Here is a 16,463-nt window from a genome sequence, read left to right as displayed (position 1 = left end):
AATAATAGTGCCCACCTAATAGGGTCAATACCAACATGACTTGGTATGGGGGAATTGCTCAATATTCCCATCTCAGGAAATGTGCTAAGGAGAGAGGCGAGTTGTGGTCACTGTTCTGACAGTTTGTTTCATCTATTTCAGACTGTAACTTGTTTGTGGAACTCTTGGCCTTGCACCAGGCCTAGCCTGACCCCTTCCTTAGGTGAGGGCTGTTCCAGAACCTGCACATAATGCCTACTTTTCTTTTTTAAAAGAGGGATGCCTTACAGTGGTTCTTAACCTTCTGGCCCTTTAAATACAGTTCCTCATGTTGTGACCCAACCACAAAATTATTTTCGTTGCTACTTCATAACTGTAATGTTGCTACTGCTATGAATCGTAAATATCTGATATGCAGGATGGTCTTAGGCGACCCCTGTGAAAGGGTCATTCGACCGCCAAAGGGGTCGCGACCCACAGGTTGAGAACCACTGCCTTATTATTTAGCACTACAGTCAGTTATACACTTGGCTGGTCTGGTCAGGGAGGGGTTACCAGTTTCCTCCTTTTCCATGGTTGATGCAAGGCTTAAATGTAAAGCTCCACACCAGGAAGGTGCTCAATAAATGTTAGTCCCTTTTCCCATCCCTTTGGAACAATCTGGAATGTTGAACTGAAGACATTTCCTGGGAAGCTTTCAAGAGTCCAATCTAAGAATAGGGTTGGCCCCCACGAGCCAGCAGAGACCATGACACCACCTGCTTCCCAGCCTGCTCTCTCTTGTCTGAGCTGGAGCTGTGCCGCGGGCAGGTCTGAAACAGGTGACCAAGTGCCTTGTATTCTTTATCTGTTCTCCTCACAATAACCCTATCAGTCAAGTATGACTTCAAGTAAGAACCATGTTATTGATGAAGAAATGGAGACACAGATTCAGTAAGTTGCTAAAGGCTGGGATTTGAACCCAAACAGCCTACGTCAGTGATGGCGAACCTATGACAAGCGTGTCAGAGGTGACACGCGAACTCATTTTTTTGGTTGATTTTTCTTTGTTAAATGGCATTTAAATATATAAAATAAATATCAAAAATATAAGTCTTTGTTTTACTATGGTTGCAAATATCAAAAAATTTCTATATGTGACACGGCACCAGAATTAAGTTAGGGTTTTTCAAAATGCTGAGACACCGAGCTCAAAAGGTTCGCCATCACTGGCCTAGGTTCTAGTCTGTGCTCTAACAGGTCTGCTATACTACGTCTCCACTACTGTTGAGGTTGCAATCCATCTTGGGAAGGCATATTGGAACGCTACTTTTTCTCTACTCTTTGTATCTGTGGGTCTAAATTAGGGGTCCTCAAACTTTTTAAAGAGGGAGCTAGTTCACTGTCCCTCAGACCGTTGGAGGGCCAGACTATACTTTAAAAAAAAACTATGAACAAATTCCTATGCACACTGCATACCTTATTTTGAAGTAAAAAAACAAAATGGGAACAAATACAGTATTTGTATTTGCATGTGGCCTGCAGGCCGTAGTTTGAGGACCCCTGGTCTAAATGTTGTTGGGTGATGGGAACTGACTGTACATGTAAAAGTCCAGGAACTTGTTGTATTGAGGCCAGGCCTAGCCTGTTCTTATGGATCACCAAGTGCCAGAAACAGCATACTAAAGGCTAGGACCAAAATTCACAAAAATTGGATAGGGCCACAAATGGAGATGAGCCCCATTGTCAAGGTTTATCTTAAAAGGCATCAATGTGTGCACAGGTGTCTCTTTGCCAGAAAATCCTGTAGTTTAGAAAAATAATTTAAAGTGCATAGAAAATGTCTGGAAGAAAACCTTGATAAAGTGAAATTGGGGGTAAGGGTACAGAAACATTTTGCATTTTATATACTTCAGTACTACTAAAACTTTAAAAAATATACTTTTATAATTTTAAAAAATCCTCACCTGAGGTTATGTTTATTGATTTTTGGAGAGAAAAACATAAATGTGAGAGAAACATCTATCGGTTGCTTCCCGTACATGCCCCGACTGAGGATTGAACCCACAACCGTTTGGTGTATAGGACAATGTTCCAACCAACCAAGCCATCAACCGAGCCACCTGGCTGGGGCTACTTTTATAATTTTTCTAAATGGACATTAATGGTCAATGATCTCGTATTTGTCATTCCCTTTTCATTGCTCTGTCCACCAGACATTTAGCTACTAGAACCAGAAATAAATTTGGGCAATAAAGGCCTTTGAACGGGAACACCTATTGAACCTGAATTTGACACATGATGGGAGGGCAAGTCCAGTGAGGTAAGTGTAGACATTTCTGTGATTATAACTAGCATTTAGTTGAATCATGTTTTCTGATCCAATCTGACAATCTTTTAGAGTATTCAGTTTGTTTACATTGAATGTAATTGCTATAAGTCGGCTTTAAGTCTACCATCTTACTATTTATTTCTATGACTACTGGTAAGTAAACTTTTAAATTTAAGCCAGAATTGCCCTGGCCTGTGTGGCCCAGTTGGTTGGAGCATCATCCAGTACATCAAAAGGTGGCGGGTTTGATTCCTGGTCAGGGCATATACGCAGGTTGTGGATTCAATCCCCAGTCAGGACATGTGAGACAACAGTGAGACAACTGATGTTTCTCTAAAATTAAGAAAAAATAAAAACAAACTTAAGGCCCTAACCGGTTTGGCTCAGTGGATAGAGCGTCGGCCTGCGGACTGAAGGGTCCCGGGTTCGATTCCGGTCAAGGGCATGTATCTTGGTTGCGGGCACATCCCCAGTAGGGGATATGCAGGAGGCAGCTGGTCGATGTTTCTCTTTCATCGATGTTTCTAACTCTCTATCCCTCTCCCTTCCTCTCTGTAAAAGATCAATAAAATATATTTAAAAAAAAAAAAAACACAAACAAAAAAAAACAAACTTAAGCCAGAATTTACCTTATACTTCAGCTTCAGCCTGCTCGTTATCAGCCACCCCAGCAAACATAGCAGGTTGCCAGGTGGCCAGAGAGGGTATTTGTTTTATCCTGTTCTGTTAGAGGAGTGGGAGGAGCTGGGTCTTTGGCTCCGCCTCAACAGGTGCAATTCCATGTTGGTCCTATGTATTAGTGATTGATTCTGTGAAAGACTATGAAAGCAGGGTTCTGTGGTTACAAAGTTTGAATTCCAAAGTCGTTTCTGTAACTTTAATACACAGCCAGGCAAGAATATGGATTACAAAGTAAGGCTGATCACTCCGGGACCAGGCTCTAGGCCAGTGATGGTGAACCTATTGAGCTCGGCCTGTCAGCATTTTAAAAAACCCTAACTTAACTCTGGTGCCGTGTCACATATAGAAATTTTTTGATATCTGCAACCATAGTAAGAAAGATTTATATTTTTGATATTTATTTTATATATTTAAATGCCATTTAACAAAGAAAAATCAACCAAAAAAATGAGTTCACGTGTCACCTCTGACACACGTGTCATAGGTTCACCATCACTGCTCCAGGCAATGCTCCAGCTCTGGACAATTTGAGCTGAAAATAACTAAGATTATCCTGGTCTCAGGAACTGGGAGAACAGCTGAGTCTTGAAGAAGCTAAACTGGGAAAGGGCAGAGGTAATGCAGAGGAATCCCACAAGTCTTGACACTGGAGACAGCAATTCTAAGTTTAAAATGGGCAGCCTTCCACCTCAGGGCCACTCCACTGTTGGCTTCTGACAGTACATGCACCAACAGGAAATCACTTTCAGGTTATCTTTCTAGATAACGATGTTTAAGCTTTTTTTTTTTTGGGGGGGGGGGCGGGTGTTCCAGACTGTTGTGGTTATCACAAGGTGTCCTACTCATTTTGCAGTGTAAGTCTAAAGCAGACTAGCACTACTGACTTTATGCTTCTTTCCAGGAGACACGCATTTTCCTAAGGCAGGACATGGTTTCATTATATTATATTTTGCAGCCTTCTGGGCTAATGGGACCTACTAAGCAGACTAACCCCAAAATGTGCTTTGCCACACAAGTAGCACAGAAGAGAACTGGAGGCAGGAGTGACTGACAGGGCAGTCAAAAATACAACTAGGCAACAGAAGCACAGGCTGGGAATCAAAGCTTCCGACTTCACAAGCATCTTATCCCTAAGTGGCTACAGAAGCTTAGCAGTTTAGGGTCAATTCCAGCTCTGCCACTTACTGTGTGCATTTGGATAAATTAATACCCACACCATTTACAATCTATAGCACCATCTGATGCACTGGCTGTTGTGAGAATGAAGTGAGATACAGCAGCAAAGGTGCTTGGTACATGCTGGTTTAGAGCAGCCCTCAGTCATCAATGGCTATCATTTCCCACAGTGGGAAGGTAAGGCCATAGCAGGCCTAAATGGCGGCCAAAGTTCACTTTTAAAGGACTTGAAGGATCAAATATTTCAAAGCAAAGTCGACATAAAATTGACAGCTATCTCTGGTGAAATCACTTAAGTCCTTCCTTCTCTGTGAGTGACTTGGTCACATACCTTAGGACTGTCCTTTACTCAGTCTCCTTCTTTCTATTTACCAGAACTCTACTCTAATTCAGACCAGTTTCCAGTCTGGATTGTTGCAAAAGCATTCTAGGCTTTAGCCTCCCTAACTGCCAGACTTTTTACCGAGAAAACCCTAGCAAAAAACCACAGAAGACCTTCAGAAAAAACCTATGTGCTCAAATTTTCTCCCAGGGGACCCCTTATGCCTAATGGGTAAGGCCTCAATTTCTGACCTTCATACACAAAGCCATTAACGTAAACTGATTTTCCAGCCTCTTGGCACCACTGACCCTTCAATCTAATAAATACACTGTTCCTTTAACACACTGGGGTCTTTCCAAGCCTTTATACCGTCATCTTTCTTTTCCTTATTCAATCTTAAAGGCTCAACTATAATGTACCTCTTCAGCGAAGCCTACTCAGCTCCCCCAAACAGTTTCTTTTTTCTGGCTTCACTGTATTTATCACTTAATCTTTAACAGAGCATTTTCTTCCTTTACATCTGCCTTTCCCAACAGACATACTCTTTTACTTCTTGTCTTTTTATTGATTGACTTTTGGAGAGGGAGGAAGTTGGGAGAGACAGAGAAACATAGATTTGTTGTTCCACTTATTTATGTATGCATTCATTGGTTGCTTCTTGCATGTGCCCTGACTGGGGATTAAACCCACAACCTTGGTGAATTAGGACGATGCTCTAACCCAGTGGTCGGCAAACTCATTAGTCAACAGAGCCAAATATCAACAGTACAATGATTGAAATTTCTTTTGAGAGCCAAATTTTGTCAACTTAAACTATATAGGTAGGTACATTGTTATTAACTTAATTAGGGTACTCTTAAGCTGGCCTTTGCTAAAAACGTCCTCAATCTGATTGAGGTACATTGGCTGAGGTCGTCCTCTTCCAACTCTCCCACCCGCACTCATCTTGTGTACTTGTTTTGTCTATCTTTTGCCACCCGCGCGATTTGCGGAAGCGACTAGCACTAACCACTGCACAATGAGACTGCTGACTGGCTCACTCAACTTGTGCATGAATCGCGCGTGCCTCCCCTGCGCTGCGTCTCCCATCCGACCAACACCCCCCACTTCTTCTAACGCCACTTCTTCAAAATAAACTCGCCCAGGCCGAAAACCGACTTCTGCGCATGGGCCATGAAGTTTCAATCACACTGTACATGCGCGCCCGCACGTGGTATTTTGTGAAAGAGCCACACTCAAGGGGCCAAAGAGCCGCGGTTTGCCGACTACTGCTCTAACCAACCGAGCTACTCGGCCAGGGTCCATACTCTTCTATTTAAAACATTTTTCTATCTGCTCCATTGCTACTGCTTAGAGTAGTTGTGGTGATAATACATTTTTAAAGTACTTTGTAAAACTGTAAGGTGTAAGGGATTACACCATTACTATCCTGACATGAAAGAAACAGGAGGAATGAAGCAGAAAGTGATGCTGTCTCTTTCCTTTTACCAGTCTGAACAGGGTTTGACCTACTGTAGCCATTATATTAAAGATAACCAGCTTGCATAATGGCTTTAAAAAAGAATGAATAGCCCTGTGCAGTGCACCCAAATAAATATAAAACATAATGAGAAACCACAAGATGTGTTACAGTTAAAAGTGCATCTATAAAAGTTTTACTTTTTTCCTGTAACTTTTAATGTAAGACATCTAAAGTCTTAAACAGTTGATCCTATTAGGAACAAAATAGGGCACAGCATGGATTCCAGATACAAGAACATATCTTTTTTTTGCATTTAGGCTTTTCATCAATGATTATCAATTTGCCAAGGATAGTAACAGTCAGATACTGGAGAAAAGAAGATATGAGAAACATCTTTTATTTTTCTAAAGAAGTGAAAATAAGTAAGATCTCTTATATTTCTCACTCATAAGATTTTTAAACTTTAAAAATGCAATTTCCTTTTTTCAAAGCACATGCTATCTTAAAAAAAATCTTAGCAATGTACATTTGCACTCAAAGAAGAACATGCAGCACCATTGTCTTCTGACAAAATTCTGCATAAAACCCCACACAACTTTCTGCAAATTCTGTTCCCTCTTTACACTTAGGGACTTAAACCACAAACATTCAGTGCAATATTTATTGTCTCATTTCCGTAGGAAACACAGGACCAATGATGTCTTCTGAGCACAACTGTTTCCTGATGGTTGAGCAACACTCTCCCTCTGCCCTGCTTTAAAGGACTCTCTTTAACTTACTGTTGTAAGGTACAACTAGAATCCAGTAAAACTTGAGGATCCAAGTGGAGGATGGAGGAGAAATACTTAAGGTGTACCCTGTGCCATAAACTTAGAAAAAAAATTTACACAGAAAACAACAAAAACCTCGGATTTTATCAACGCACCCTTTTAAAAAGTGTTGTTGTTTTTTTAATTTCTGAAAGCAGCTTAATATGAATCAAAAGCAGTTCCTGAGTAACTGCAGTAAACAGTGTCTTTTTAAAAAATATATTTATATATATATATTTGCAACTTAGCTCATTTTGGTTCTGCCTTAGTTTACCTCCCCAGCTTTTAGTTTAATCAGTTCTTTTCCTTTCAGTTCACAATGTGCAAGTACAATAGCATCAGCTCTGAGAGTTGGCGTGGTGCAGACGTTTCTTGCACTTCTGTTGATCATCTGCCTGTCTGTCTGGCCAGGTTTCCAGAGTCACTGTAGGTCACAGTTTCTCAATCTCACAAAACCTGTAAGAGCCACAGACACCTCACGTTTTCTTCAGCAGACGTCGTGACTGCCACGTGTGGAGCTTGTTGTAGGCTGTCTGGAGCATCTCTTCTATGTGACTTACCAACTGAAAAACATAGCAGGACATTTAAACAACTGGGCTGGGAAGTCAATGCCTCTGATTCAGATCTGGCATATACTTCAGAGTGCAGTTTCAAAGCTCACTTGCATTTCCCCAATAAGGCAACGAGCAAGCCCTCTGTGAAGATGTTATCAGACACATTTTGTACAGAAACTTGAGATGATGGGGTACAGCAGAGGCTGGAAATTCACCTGTTCTGTCTGCCCTGTCATTAACCAGTTACAGGACAACCTGAAAGTCTTAACTGTGTGATAGGCCTCAGTTTCTTCTGTCAAATGAGGCCAGGATAGTGGCATTCGCATTACCTTACAGAACATTTGAAAAATGTCTCATTCCCTTGAAGATTCTGATGTAGCAGGTCTGAGATGAGACCCAGGAATCTTTGATTTTCAAAAGCTCCTGCAGTTAATTTTGCTGCATAGCCAATCTTGTGAAGCACTTTTCTAAGTTTTTTAGGGCCTTTCCAGCTCCAACATTTCAGGATTCCAATATAACCCAGTAGATTACAGAAAATCTAAATGGTTTCAATGCTTCACACAAGTAGTAGATCATAGCTGAGGTCAGCACTATGTATCTTGAGTAGAAAAAAAATTTGCCCTCATCATGGACATAACCAGAAGTCAATAGGACCACATTGGTCTAAGCCAGTGGTCGGCAAACTGCGGCTCTTTGGCCCCTTGAGTATGACTCTTCCACAAAATACCATGTGTGGGCGTGCACATACAGTGTGATTGAAACTTCGTGGCCCATGCGCAGAAGTCGGTATTTTGTGGAAGAGCCACACTCAAGGGGCCAAAGAGCCACATGTGGCTCACGAGCCACAGTTTGCCGACCACTGGTCTAAGCTAATGAAGACTCCGGAGGTAGAATGTCTTTGGAATATCTGTTTCCTTGGAGGTAGACATTTTTTATGTGGTTGGAAGCAAAAGTCTTTTAAAGTCTCCAAGTCAATACTGGCAGTATTGGGGTAAAAATCAGGAAGTCCTAAATCCTTTAAGCATGTCAATGACTTAGATCCAGTCTGAAGTAGAGTTAAACAAAAAACTCCTATTTACGCCGGTTATCATTAAGTGTGTGTGTGTGTGTGTGTGTGTGTGTGTGTGTGTTGTTATTTAGTTCTGTCTGAAACTAAAAATGATACAAAAATCATCCTTGCCCTGCTGCACAAAGATACTCCAAGCTGCTTTTCTGGTAACTAATACTGTTATATTTTGAGAAAAACAGCTTAGAATGTTTAGGGTATAAAGACTTACTAAAAATCTTACTGATGCAGATTTTTCAGCTTTCAATTATAAAACTCCTTTTGATTATCCTACTTATGGATATATTGAGTCCTAAGTGTGTATATACTATTTTTTCCTATCATTTCTGAAAGGATTTGCATCACACACACACAAAAAATCTTTTGTGGTTGCTCTAGTCTTGCATTAAAAACAAAGCTAAGCCCTAACTGGTTTGGCTCAGTGGATAGAGTGTTGGCCTGTGGACTGAAAGGTCCCAGGTTCGATTCCGGTCAAGGGCATGTACCTTGGTTGTGGGGCACATCCACAGTAGGAGGTGTGCAGGAGGCAGCTGATTGAAGTTTTTCTCTCATCGATGTTTCTAACTCTCTATCCCTCTCCCTTCCTCTCTGTAAAAAATCAATAAAATATATTGAAAACAAAACAAAACAAACAAAACAAAGCTAAGCCCTGGCCGGTTTTGCTCAGTGGATAGAGCATTGGCCTTTGGACTGAAGGGTCCCAGGTTTGATTCCGGTCAAGGGCACATGCCCGGGTTGTGGGCTCGATCCCCAGTGGGGGGGTGTGAGGGAGGCAGCCAATCAATGATTCTCTCTCATCATTGGTGTTTTTCTCTCCCCCCCCCCCTTCCTCTAAGAAACACACACACACACACACACACACACACACACACACACACACACACACACACAAAACAAAGCTAAAAACCCTGGGCACAAAGTGACACTTTTCATTCAGTACCTCATCCAGTACCCCACCCTGATGTAAACAATCAGGGGCTGTTGAATTTACTATCACAGTGGCAATTCTGCCTTTCATTGCGTTGCTAGGTTCATGCTTACTACTCTGGCTTTCAAGATGTCTATTTCTTGTTGTTGTTAATCCTATACTGAAGATATTTTTCCAGTGATTTTCAGAAAGAGTGGAAGAGACAGTGAGAGACAAACATTGATGTGAGAGAGATACATCCATTGGCTGCCTCCCACACCTGCCTGGACCAGCACCTGGGATGGAGCCTGCTACCAAGGTACATGCCCTTGACTGGAATAGAACCCGGGACCCTTCAGTTCATGGGCCGACATTCTATCCATTGAGCCAAACTGGCCAGAGCAAAAATAAATTTTTTAGGAACACATACATAGGTTGTAAATCTATAAAGAAAAGCATGGAGATGATTATTAGAAATGCCTCATTAATCATGGCCTTGATTATGAGTGAGGGGTATGAGTGAGGGGTAGGTAACTGGCAGGGACCCTCAGGGAATACCTATGGGTATGGAAATGTTCTATTTTTTTTAAAAATATATTTTATTGATTTTTTACAGAGAGGAAGGGAGAGGGATAGAGAGTTAGAAACATCGATGAGAGAAAAACTTCAATCAGCTGCCTCCTGCACACCCCCCACTGGGGATGTGCCCGCAACCAAGGTACATGCCCCTGGCCGGAATAGAACCCGGGACCCTTCAGTCCGCAGGTTGACGCTCCATCCACTGAGCCAAACCGGTCAGGGTGGAAATGTTCTATTTCTTACTGTGATTGGTGGACACACATATATTTATTATTTTAGAGTTAAAAAACAGTATTCTGAGTTAGAGAAAAACAATGTATTCTACTCATTTACATGAAAACAAAGTTAGTCTCATTTTACTACATAGAAAAAGAAAATCAGGCCAAAATCAGATTGTTGCCTTACGTTTGTGCTTAAATACTGTCTTCGAATTTTTTCTTGGAATGGGCAGAGCTTTGTAACCTGGAATCTTTCCAAATTACTTTTCATTTTCACTACCTACAAAAGGTGAAAGAAATAATGAATTACAATCTCAAAGCACTTATAGAGATCAAGATAAAAATGCACAAAGGAAGGTTACTTTATTATTATTTTTTTAAAGATTAATTGGCTCCACCAGGCAGAGAAGCAAGATAATTAAAAATTTAAAAGTAAAAGAAATCTATCCCCAAATAATGGTTGCTGTAGAAAAAACTTAAAAAATGCCAAAGGTAGAAAATAAAAACATACTTATTATATTCCACCATTCATAGATCATTAATACTTTGGTCCATAACTCATATCCTTCCCAACATTTTTTAAAATTTTATTTTATTATTGTCTAAAGTTTTACATATGTCTCCTTTTCCCCCGATTGACCCCCTCAGCCATTCCCATCCCGGGCAAGCCCCCACTGACCCAGTATCTGTGTCCATTGGTTACGCTAATATGCATGCATACAAGTCCTTTGGTTGCTCTCTAACCCCAACACATCCCCTACCATTTGTCTCTGGATCTATTTTTCTTCATCAAATTATGTTGATCCTTATATCCCACATATGAGTGAGATCATGTGATATTTATCTTTCTCTGACTGGCTTATTTCACTTAATGCTCTCCAGTTCCATCCATGCTGCTGCAAATGATAAAAGTTCCTTCTTTTTATAGCGGCATAGTATTCCATTGTGTAGATGTACCACAGTGTTTTAATTCACTCATCTGCTGATGGGCACTTAGGTTGTTTCCAAATCTTAGCTATTCCTTCTTGACATTTTTTGTGCATGTGTATAAATGTATATATGCAGAAAATACACAGTGCATACTATTTTAAAATTTCACTAGGTTTAATATGAACATCTTTCAGTCATTAAATACTCACTTAAGTCATCATTTAAAACAGATGTATAGAAACATCAATGATGAAAGAGAATCATCGACTGGTTGCCTCCTACATGAGTTCCAACCAGGTCCCGGGCCGGGGAGGAGCCTGCAATTAAGGTTCATGCCCTTGACTGGAATTGAACCTGGGACCCTTCGGTCCACAGGCCGATGCTCTATCCACTGAGCAAAACTGGCTAGGTCTGGGTCAAGTCATTTAAAAAGAAATGATCAGTTTAAGTTTTTTGTTCTTTTGCAGATTTTAGATGAAAATGCTCTTTGACTGTTATCTTTAAAGACTAGAAGCCCGGTGCACAAAAATTTGTGCACTAGAGGGGGAGAGGGGGTCCCTCAGCCCGGCCTGTGCCCTCTCGCAGTCTGGGACCCCTCGGGAGATAACGACCTGCTGGCTTAGGCCTGCTCCCGGGTGGCAGAGGGCAGGACCAATCCCTAGGTGCAGCCCCTGGTCGGGCTCAGAGCAGGGCCGATTGGGGAGTTGGGGTGCCGCCCCGTCATGCACAGAGCAGGGCAGATTGGGAGGTTGTGATGCCACCCTCAGTCATGCTCAGGGTAGGGCCAATTGGGGGGTTGGGGCACCGTCCCCTGTCACACTCAAGGCAGGGTCGATGGGGAGGTTGCGGCGCCACCCCGTCACGCACAGAGCAGGGCCAATCAGGGGGTTGGGGCGCCGTCACTCTCACACTCAGGGCAGGGCCGATGGGGAGGTTATGGCTCTACCCCATCACACACAGAGCAGGGCGCGTGGGGGGGGGGGGTTGGGGAGCTCCCCCCATCAGGCACAGAGCAGGGCTGCTCAGGGGGTTGGGGCCCCGCCCCCTGTCACACACAGAGCCGCAGGGCGATCAGGGGGTTTGGGCGCTGCCCCCTGTCACGCTGATCCCGGTGCCGGGAGGCATATTACCCTTTTACTATATAGGGTAGAGGCCTGGTGCATGGGTGGGGCTGGCTCGTTTTCCCTGAAGGGTGTCCTGGATCAGGGTGGGGGTCCCCACTGGGATGCCTGGCCAGTCTGGGTGAGGGGCTGAGGGCTGTTTTCAGGCTGGGAGTGACTGAAGGTCCCAACCGCTCCTTTTTTTCTTTTTTTTTCTTTTTTTTATTCTGGGCCAGCTTTACCTTGAGGCTTGGCTCCAGCTCTTAGGCCCCCGCGCGGCTGAAAGTAGGTTTCTGGACTTTGCTTACAATGTTGCGAATCTGCTGGCTGAAGTCCGGCGGTATTTGTTACAATGTTTCTTAAACTGCCCACTCAGAGGCCTGCAGCCGCAGGCGGGGAACGTTGGTTTCCTCCAACGATCCTCCGTCACTGAAGCAAGCAAGCCTCATGTTAGTTTCAAGCTGCCTGGCTGCCGGCCGCCATCTTGGCTGACAGTTAATTTGCATATCTCGCTGATTAGCCAATGAAAAGGGTAGCGGTCGTACGCTAATTACCATGTTTCTCTTTTATTAGTGTAGATAATTTATTTGAATACTAGTGAGTATGAAAATTTCCTCTTAGGTTTATTGGGCCACTTGCATTCTTTAATGAGTTAGTTGTCTGTTAAAATTCTTTTGCCTATTATTTTTAATAGGGCATTTGTCTTTCTCTTAAAAAATTTAAAGAATAATCTATATAGTAAAACTACTACCATTAATACTATACTTTTCTATCTGCCAACTTTCCTTTAATTGGTTAACAAGGTTTTAGTGTTAAATAGCAAGTACTATATTTTTCATCAATCTCAGTTTAGATTTTATTACTTCTAAAAAGTATACCAAATAATTAATTATACTGATGTGACTTGTTTTAGGTCTCTGTTCTTTAATCATTCCCAGTGGCTTAGAGGTAAATACAAGTTTTAAGATGTATGATCATTTGTTATGGAACTAGTCTGGACCTAAGTTTCTTAATCTTTAAAATTGGTATCAATACCTACTCCATCAGGATGCTGTGAGGCTTAAATAACATATGCAAAGCAGTTATCCCACTGTCTGTTACATGGTAAACAATACAAATTTCCAATTTCAAAATAATACCTCACTAAGTCACACTACTATAATAGCTGGCTGTGTTTGGAACTGGTTCTACCTTTTCTTCGAGGAATGGCGTATTAACAGGAAAGCAGGACCAAAAGTGCCGAAGAAGTTCCCCAACAGCCACATACAGGTGTTTCAATTCAGACTGAATATCATTTGGCACCATCTCTGCAAAAGAAAAGCCCATGGGATAAAAGCTGTTTTCCCGTATATATAGTCTTGGAAAGAAGGACATGCACTCGTTGCCAATGCCAAACCAGGATGTGCTATTCTGAGATATGTTACTGATTTTGTGGCTGACAGATCACAGAATTTAAATTTCTTTGGGATTCTGGAAAAACTTCTAGGTTTCCCTTTATTCTAAGAGGTAGGTGAGGAAAAAGGAAAGCTTTTAGGGTGATATAGGGAGACTACGAATGTGCCACTTCTTGTAAAATTAAGACAATTCTGAAATCAAAGTTATTGTCTAGATATGTTTCAGGATCTGGATGCATAAAAATTACAACAAAAAACATCCCAGAAAATTTCCAAAGAAACACCAATAAAATTTTAGCCCTCCTCCTCTCAAAGTGCTCTTTAGACAGCAACAGAAGGTGGTCCAGCACATACGGTTTATGGCTTGCTGTGTCCCTCCCTGCATAAGTGCTCCTCCAGGTGACAGTGCTGTGATGGTGCTGGTGGCGGCACTACTTGAGAGAACCTGAAAGAAAACACAGAAAGTAGTTTCCCTCTTTTTCGCTATCTTTTTTAACATTTCAGTTTTATAGCAAAATGTTGAGTTTTATTACTGTATAAATATATAATTTATAGCAACCAGAGTGAACTACTACTTTTTACACAGAAACACGGTGTGTGTAGAAAGTGAATATATACCAATCTTCCAGGAATACTAAGCAAGTCCACAGGTACCCCCGAACTCACACACTTTTGCCTTGTCAAACCTTTTCTTAAGCACCAATTCAACTTAACTTGTGAACTCTTACCATTGAAGGTAAAACTGAGTTTAAGAAAAAGAAACAAGTAAATCAACATGTATCCTTGCTGGCAGCTGGGGGATAGGGGTGGGGTGGGGGATGGGAACACAGCAGAAATACATCATTTGTCATCAAAGAACTGAATATACTTAGCTAAAAGAGGAAAGAATGTATTCTGCACTGTGTCAGTATCAACATTCAGGGACATAACTGACCTATCTACTCAATGAGCACCCACAAGTGCCAGGCACTGTGGCTACAGAGGAACAAATCATTTGCTGAATAGCTTCAAGTGCAGGATTAGTGTGTCCAAAGTTTTTCAATGGAATTTTTACAAGTATAAATCCAAGTATGTATGGGCTGGAGAAGAAAAATTAAGCTTGGTATTGAGTATAGCACATAACAACCATGAGTCAAGGGGACATGAAGTTTACTTTGCTCCTATTTCCTTTTGTCAGAATATTTATAATGCATTGTAACCAAAAACTTGTGATTACTGAGCTTGCTGACTAGCTCCTGGCTGCACTCAGGTATATACACCTGAGGACACATAATCTCTTGGGCCTTCATGCCTCAATGTTTCTCAGATAATAAAATCAAATCTGGGGGTGCAGAGAGGGTACATATGGGGAAGACTGGAAATACTTAAGACTAACCACAGGTTTAAAAAGTTAAGTGGGTCTCTTGGGCCCAATGGCCAGATATTGGACAATTACAGTCTAGAAGGAAAGAAATGGTCAAATAAGCCCAAATGTGTGTGATATATATATATATATATATATATATATATATATATATACACACACACACACACACACACACACACACACACACACACATATATGTATTTCCTAGCTCTGTCTGCTGAGGAGACAATAACACAAGTAGCAAATTACACCCTAATAGCAATGAGTATACCCAATACTGGGATCTTGGTTTCTAAATCTACTCAGTACTAAAAGGAAGATTCTGTGACTGGGGCAGGTAAAGTATAAGATGAACCTGAAAAACCTATCCCATTGTGCCATAAAACATAAAATAAGGAGGTGCTCAACTGATGAACATTATCAGAAAGATAAAGAAGCCAGTGCAAAGGGCTTGGAAAAGGTCTGACTACAAAGGGGCACGGGTATATTTTTGGGGGCAACAAAACTTTTTTTATATTGATTGTGTTGGTGGTACACAACTGTGTATGTTTATTAAAACCCATAGAACAATACACTAAAAAGGGTAAATTTTACCTTAGTTAAAAAAAATAAAAAAAATAATTTATAACCCATAGAATAATGTAAGAATCCATGCTGATATAAGTAAATACAGGAGAAGGGAAGGAAATTTTTCTTTTAGTAGAATGTCAACTGGTAAGACTGGATGGATTTACAAAATCACCATTTAACCACCACCATGATAATAATTGTTTTCAGCAAGCATCATCAATGGATTTTAAAAAACTAGTGGGTAAAAGTTTGATGGGAAATAGAATATTTACAGTCTTAAAATAACCCACAATTATTAATTACAAAGGGAAAAATATTAACTTTTTGGTGGAGAAACCAGGCCAATACTACTCTAACCAAGTGATCAAAGTTAATATCACAAGTTAGGACAAATAAGTATGTGCCTACTGATGTGAGGATGACACATCATTTAAAGGTTAGCTCTGTGGTGTTTCTGCTAAAAATACATAATGTGAGTCCAATGTTAAAGAAACATTAGGGAAACTCAATTGAAGGCATTCCACAAAAAAATGGCTTGTACTCTTTAAATATGAAGGTCATGAAGGCAAAGAAAGATTGAAAAATGATTCCATTTTAAAGGAGACTAAAGAGACATGGGAACTAAATGTAACTCATGAACCTGACATGGATGCTGGACCAAGAAGTCTTCTTTTGCTATAAGGGACATTAGTGGTACAACTGGCGAAATTTTTGTAAGAACTCAGGTTAGATAATACTTTTTTAATGTTAACTTATTGTTTCTATAACTTTACTGTTATTACTTATGATAATATCTTGTTCTAGGAAATACGCACTGAAATATTTAGGAATAAAGGGATCTACTCTCAAAATTGGTCAGAAGACATTTTTCGTAACTTCCTGTCAATCTAGGATTACTTCAAAATAAAAAGTAAATATAAGTCCCAATATGTGATGAGGACTACAGTAAAGTCAGGCAGGAACTCAGTGCCTCAGTATTTATAAAAAGAGAAATGGAAAAAACTCATTACGGGGTATATTAAGGATTGCTTTACAGAAG

At 41.0% G+C, this 16,463-nt stretch overlaps 1 protein-coding gene across 2 annotated transcripts in view; it reads right to left on the bottom strand.

Annotated features, from left to right (window-relative positions):
* Window positions 1-6,095: 6,095 nt before the first annotated feature.
* Window positions 6,096-16,463, bottom strand: part of GTF2H1 (general transcription factor IIH subunit 1) — a 34,654-nt gene continuing 24,286 nt past the window's right edge. For both annotated transcript variants that reach the window (XM_036325609.1, XM_036325607.1), the window contains 4 exons: window positions 13,843-13,933; window positions 13,286-13,401; window positions 10,252-10,344; window positions 6,096-7,303 (listed from right to left, as the gene is read on the bottom strand). In XM_036325609.1, the coding sequence (XP_036181502.1) occupies window positions 7,217-7,303; window positions 10,252-10,344; window positions 13,286-13,401; window positions 13,843-13,933 (387 nt within the window). In that variant the 3' untranslated portion in view covers window positions 6,096-7,216. The remainder of the gene's footprint in view (window positions 7,304-10,251; window positions 10,345-13,285; window positions 13,402-13,842; window positions 13,934-16,463) is intronic.

The sequence above is a fragment of the Myotis myotis genome, unplaced genomic scaffold (assembly GCF_014108235.1).
Source record: "Myotis myotis isolate mMyoMyo1 unplaced genomic scaffold, mMyoMyo1.p scaffold_m19_p_10, whole genome shotgun sequence".
Taxonomy (NCBI): Eukaryota; Metazoa; Chordata; class Mammalia; order Chiroptera; family Vespertilionidae; genus Myotis; species Myotis myotis.
This window is presented reverse-complemented; position numbering and strand designations above follow the sequence as displayed.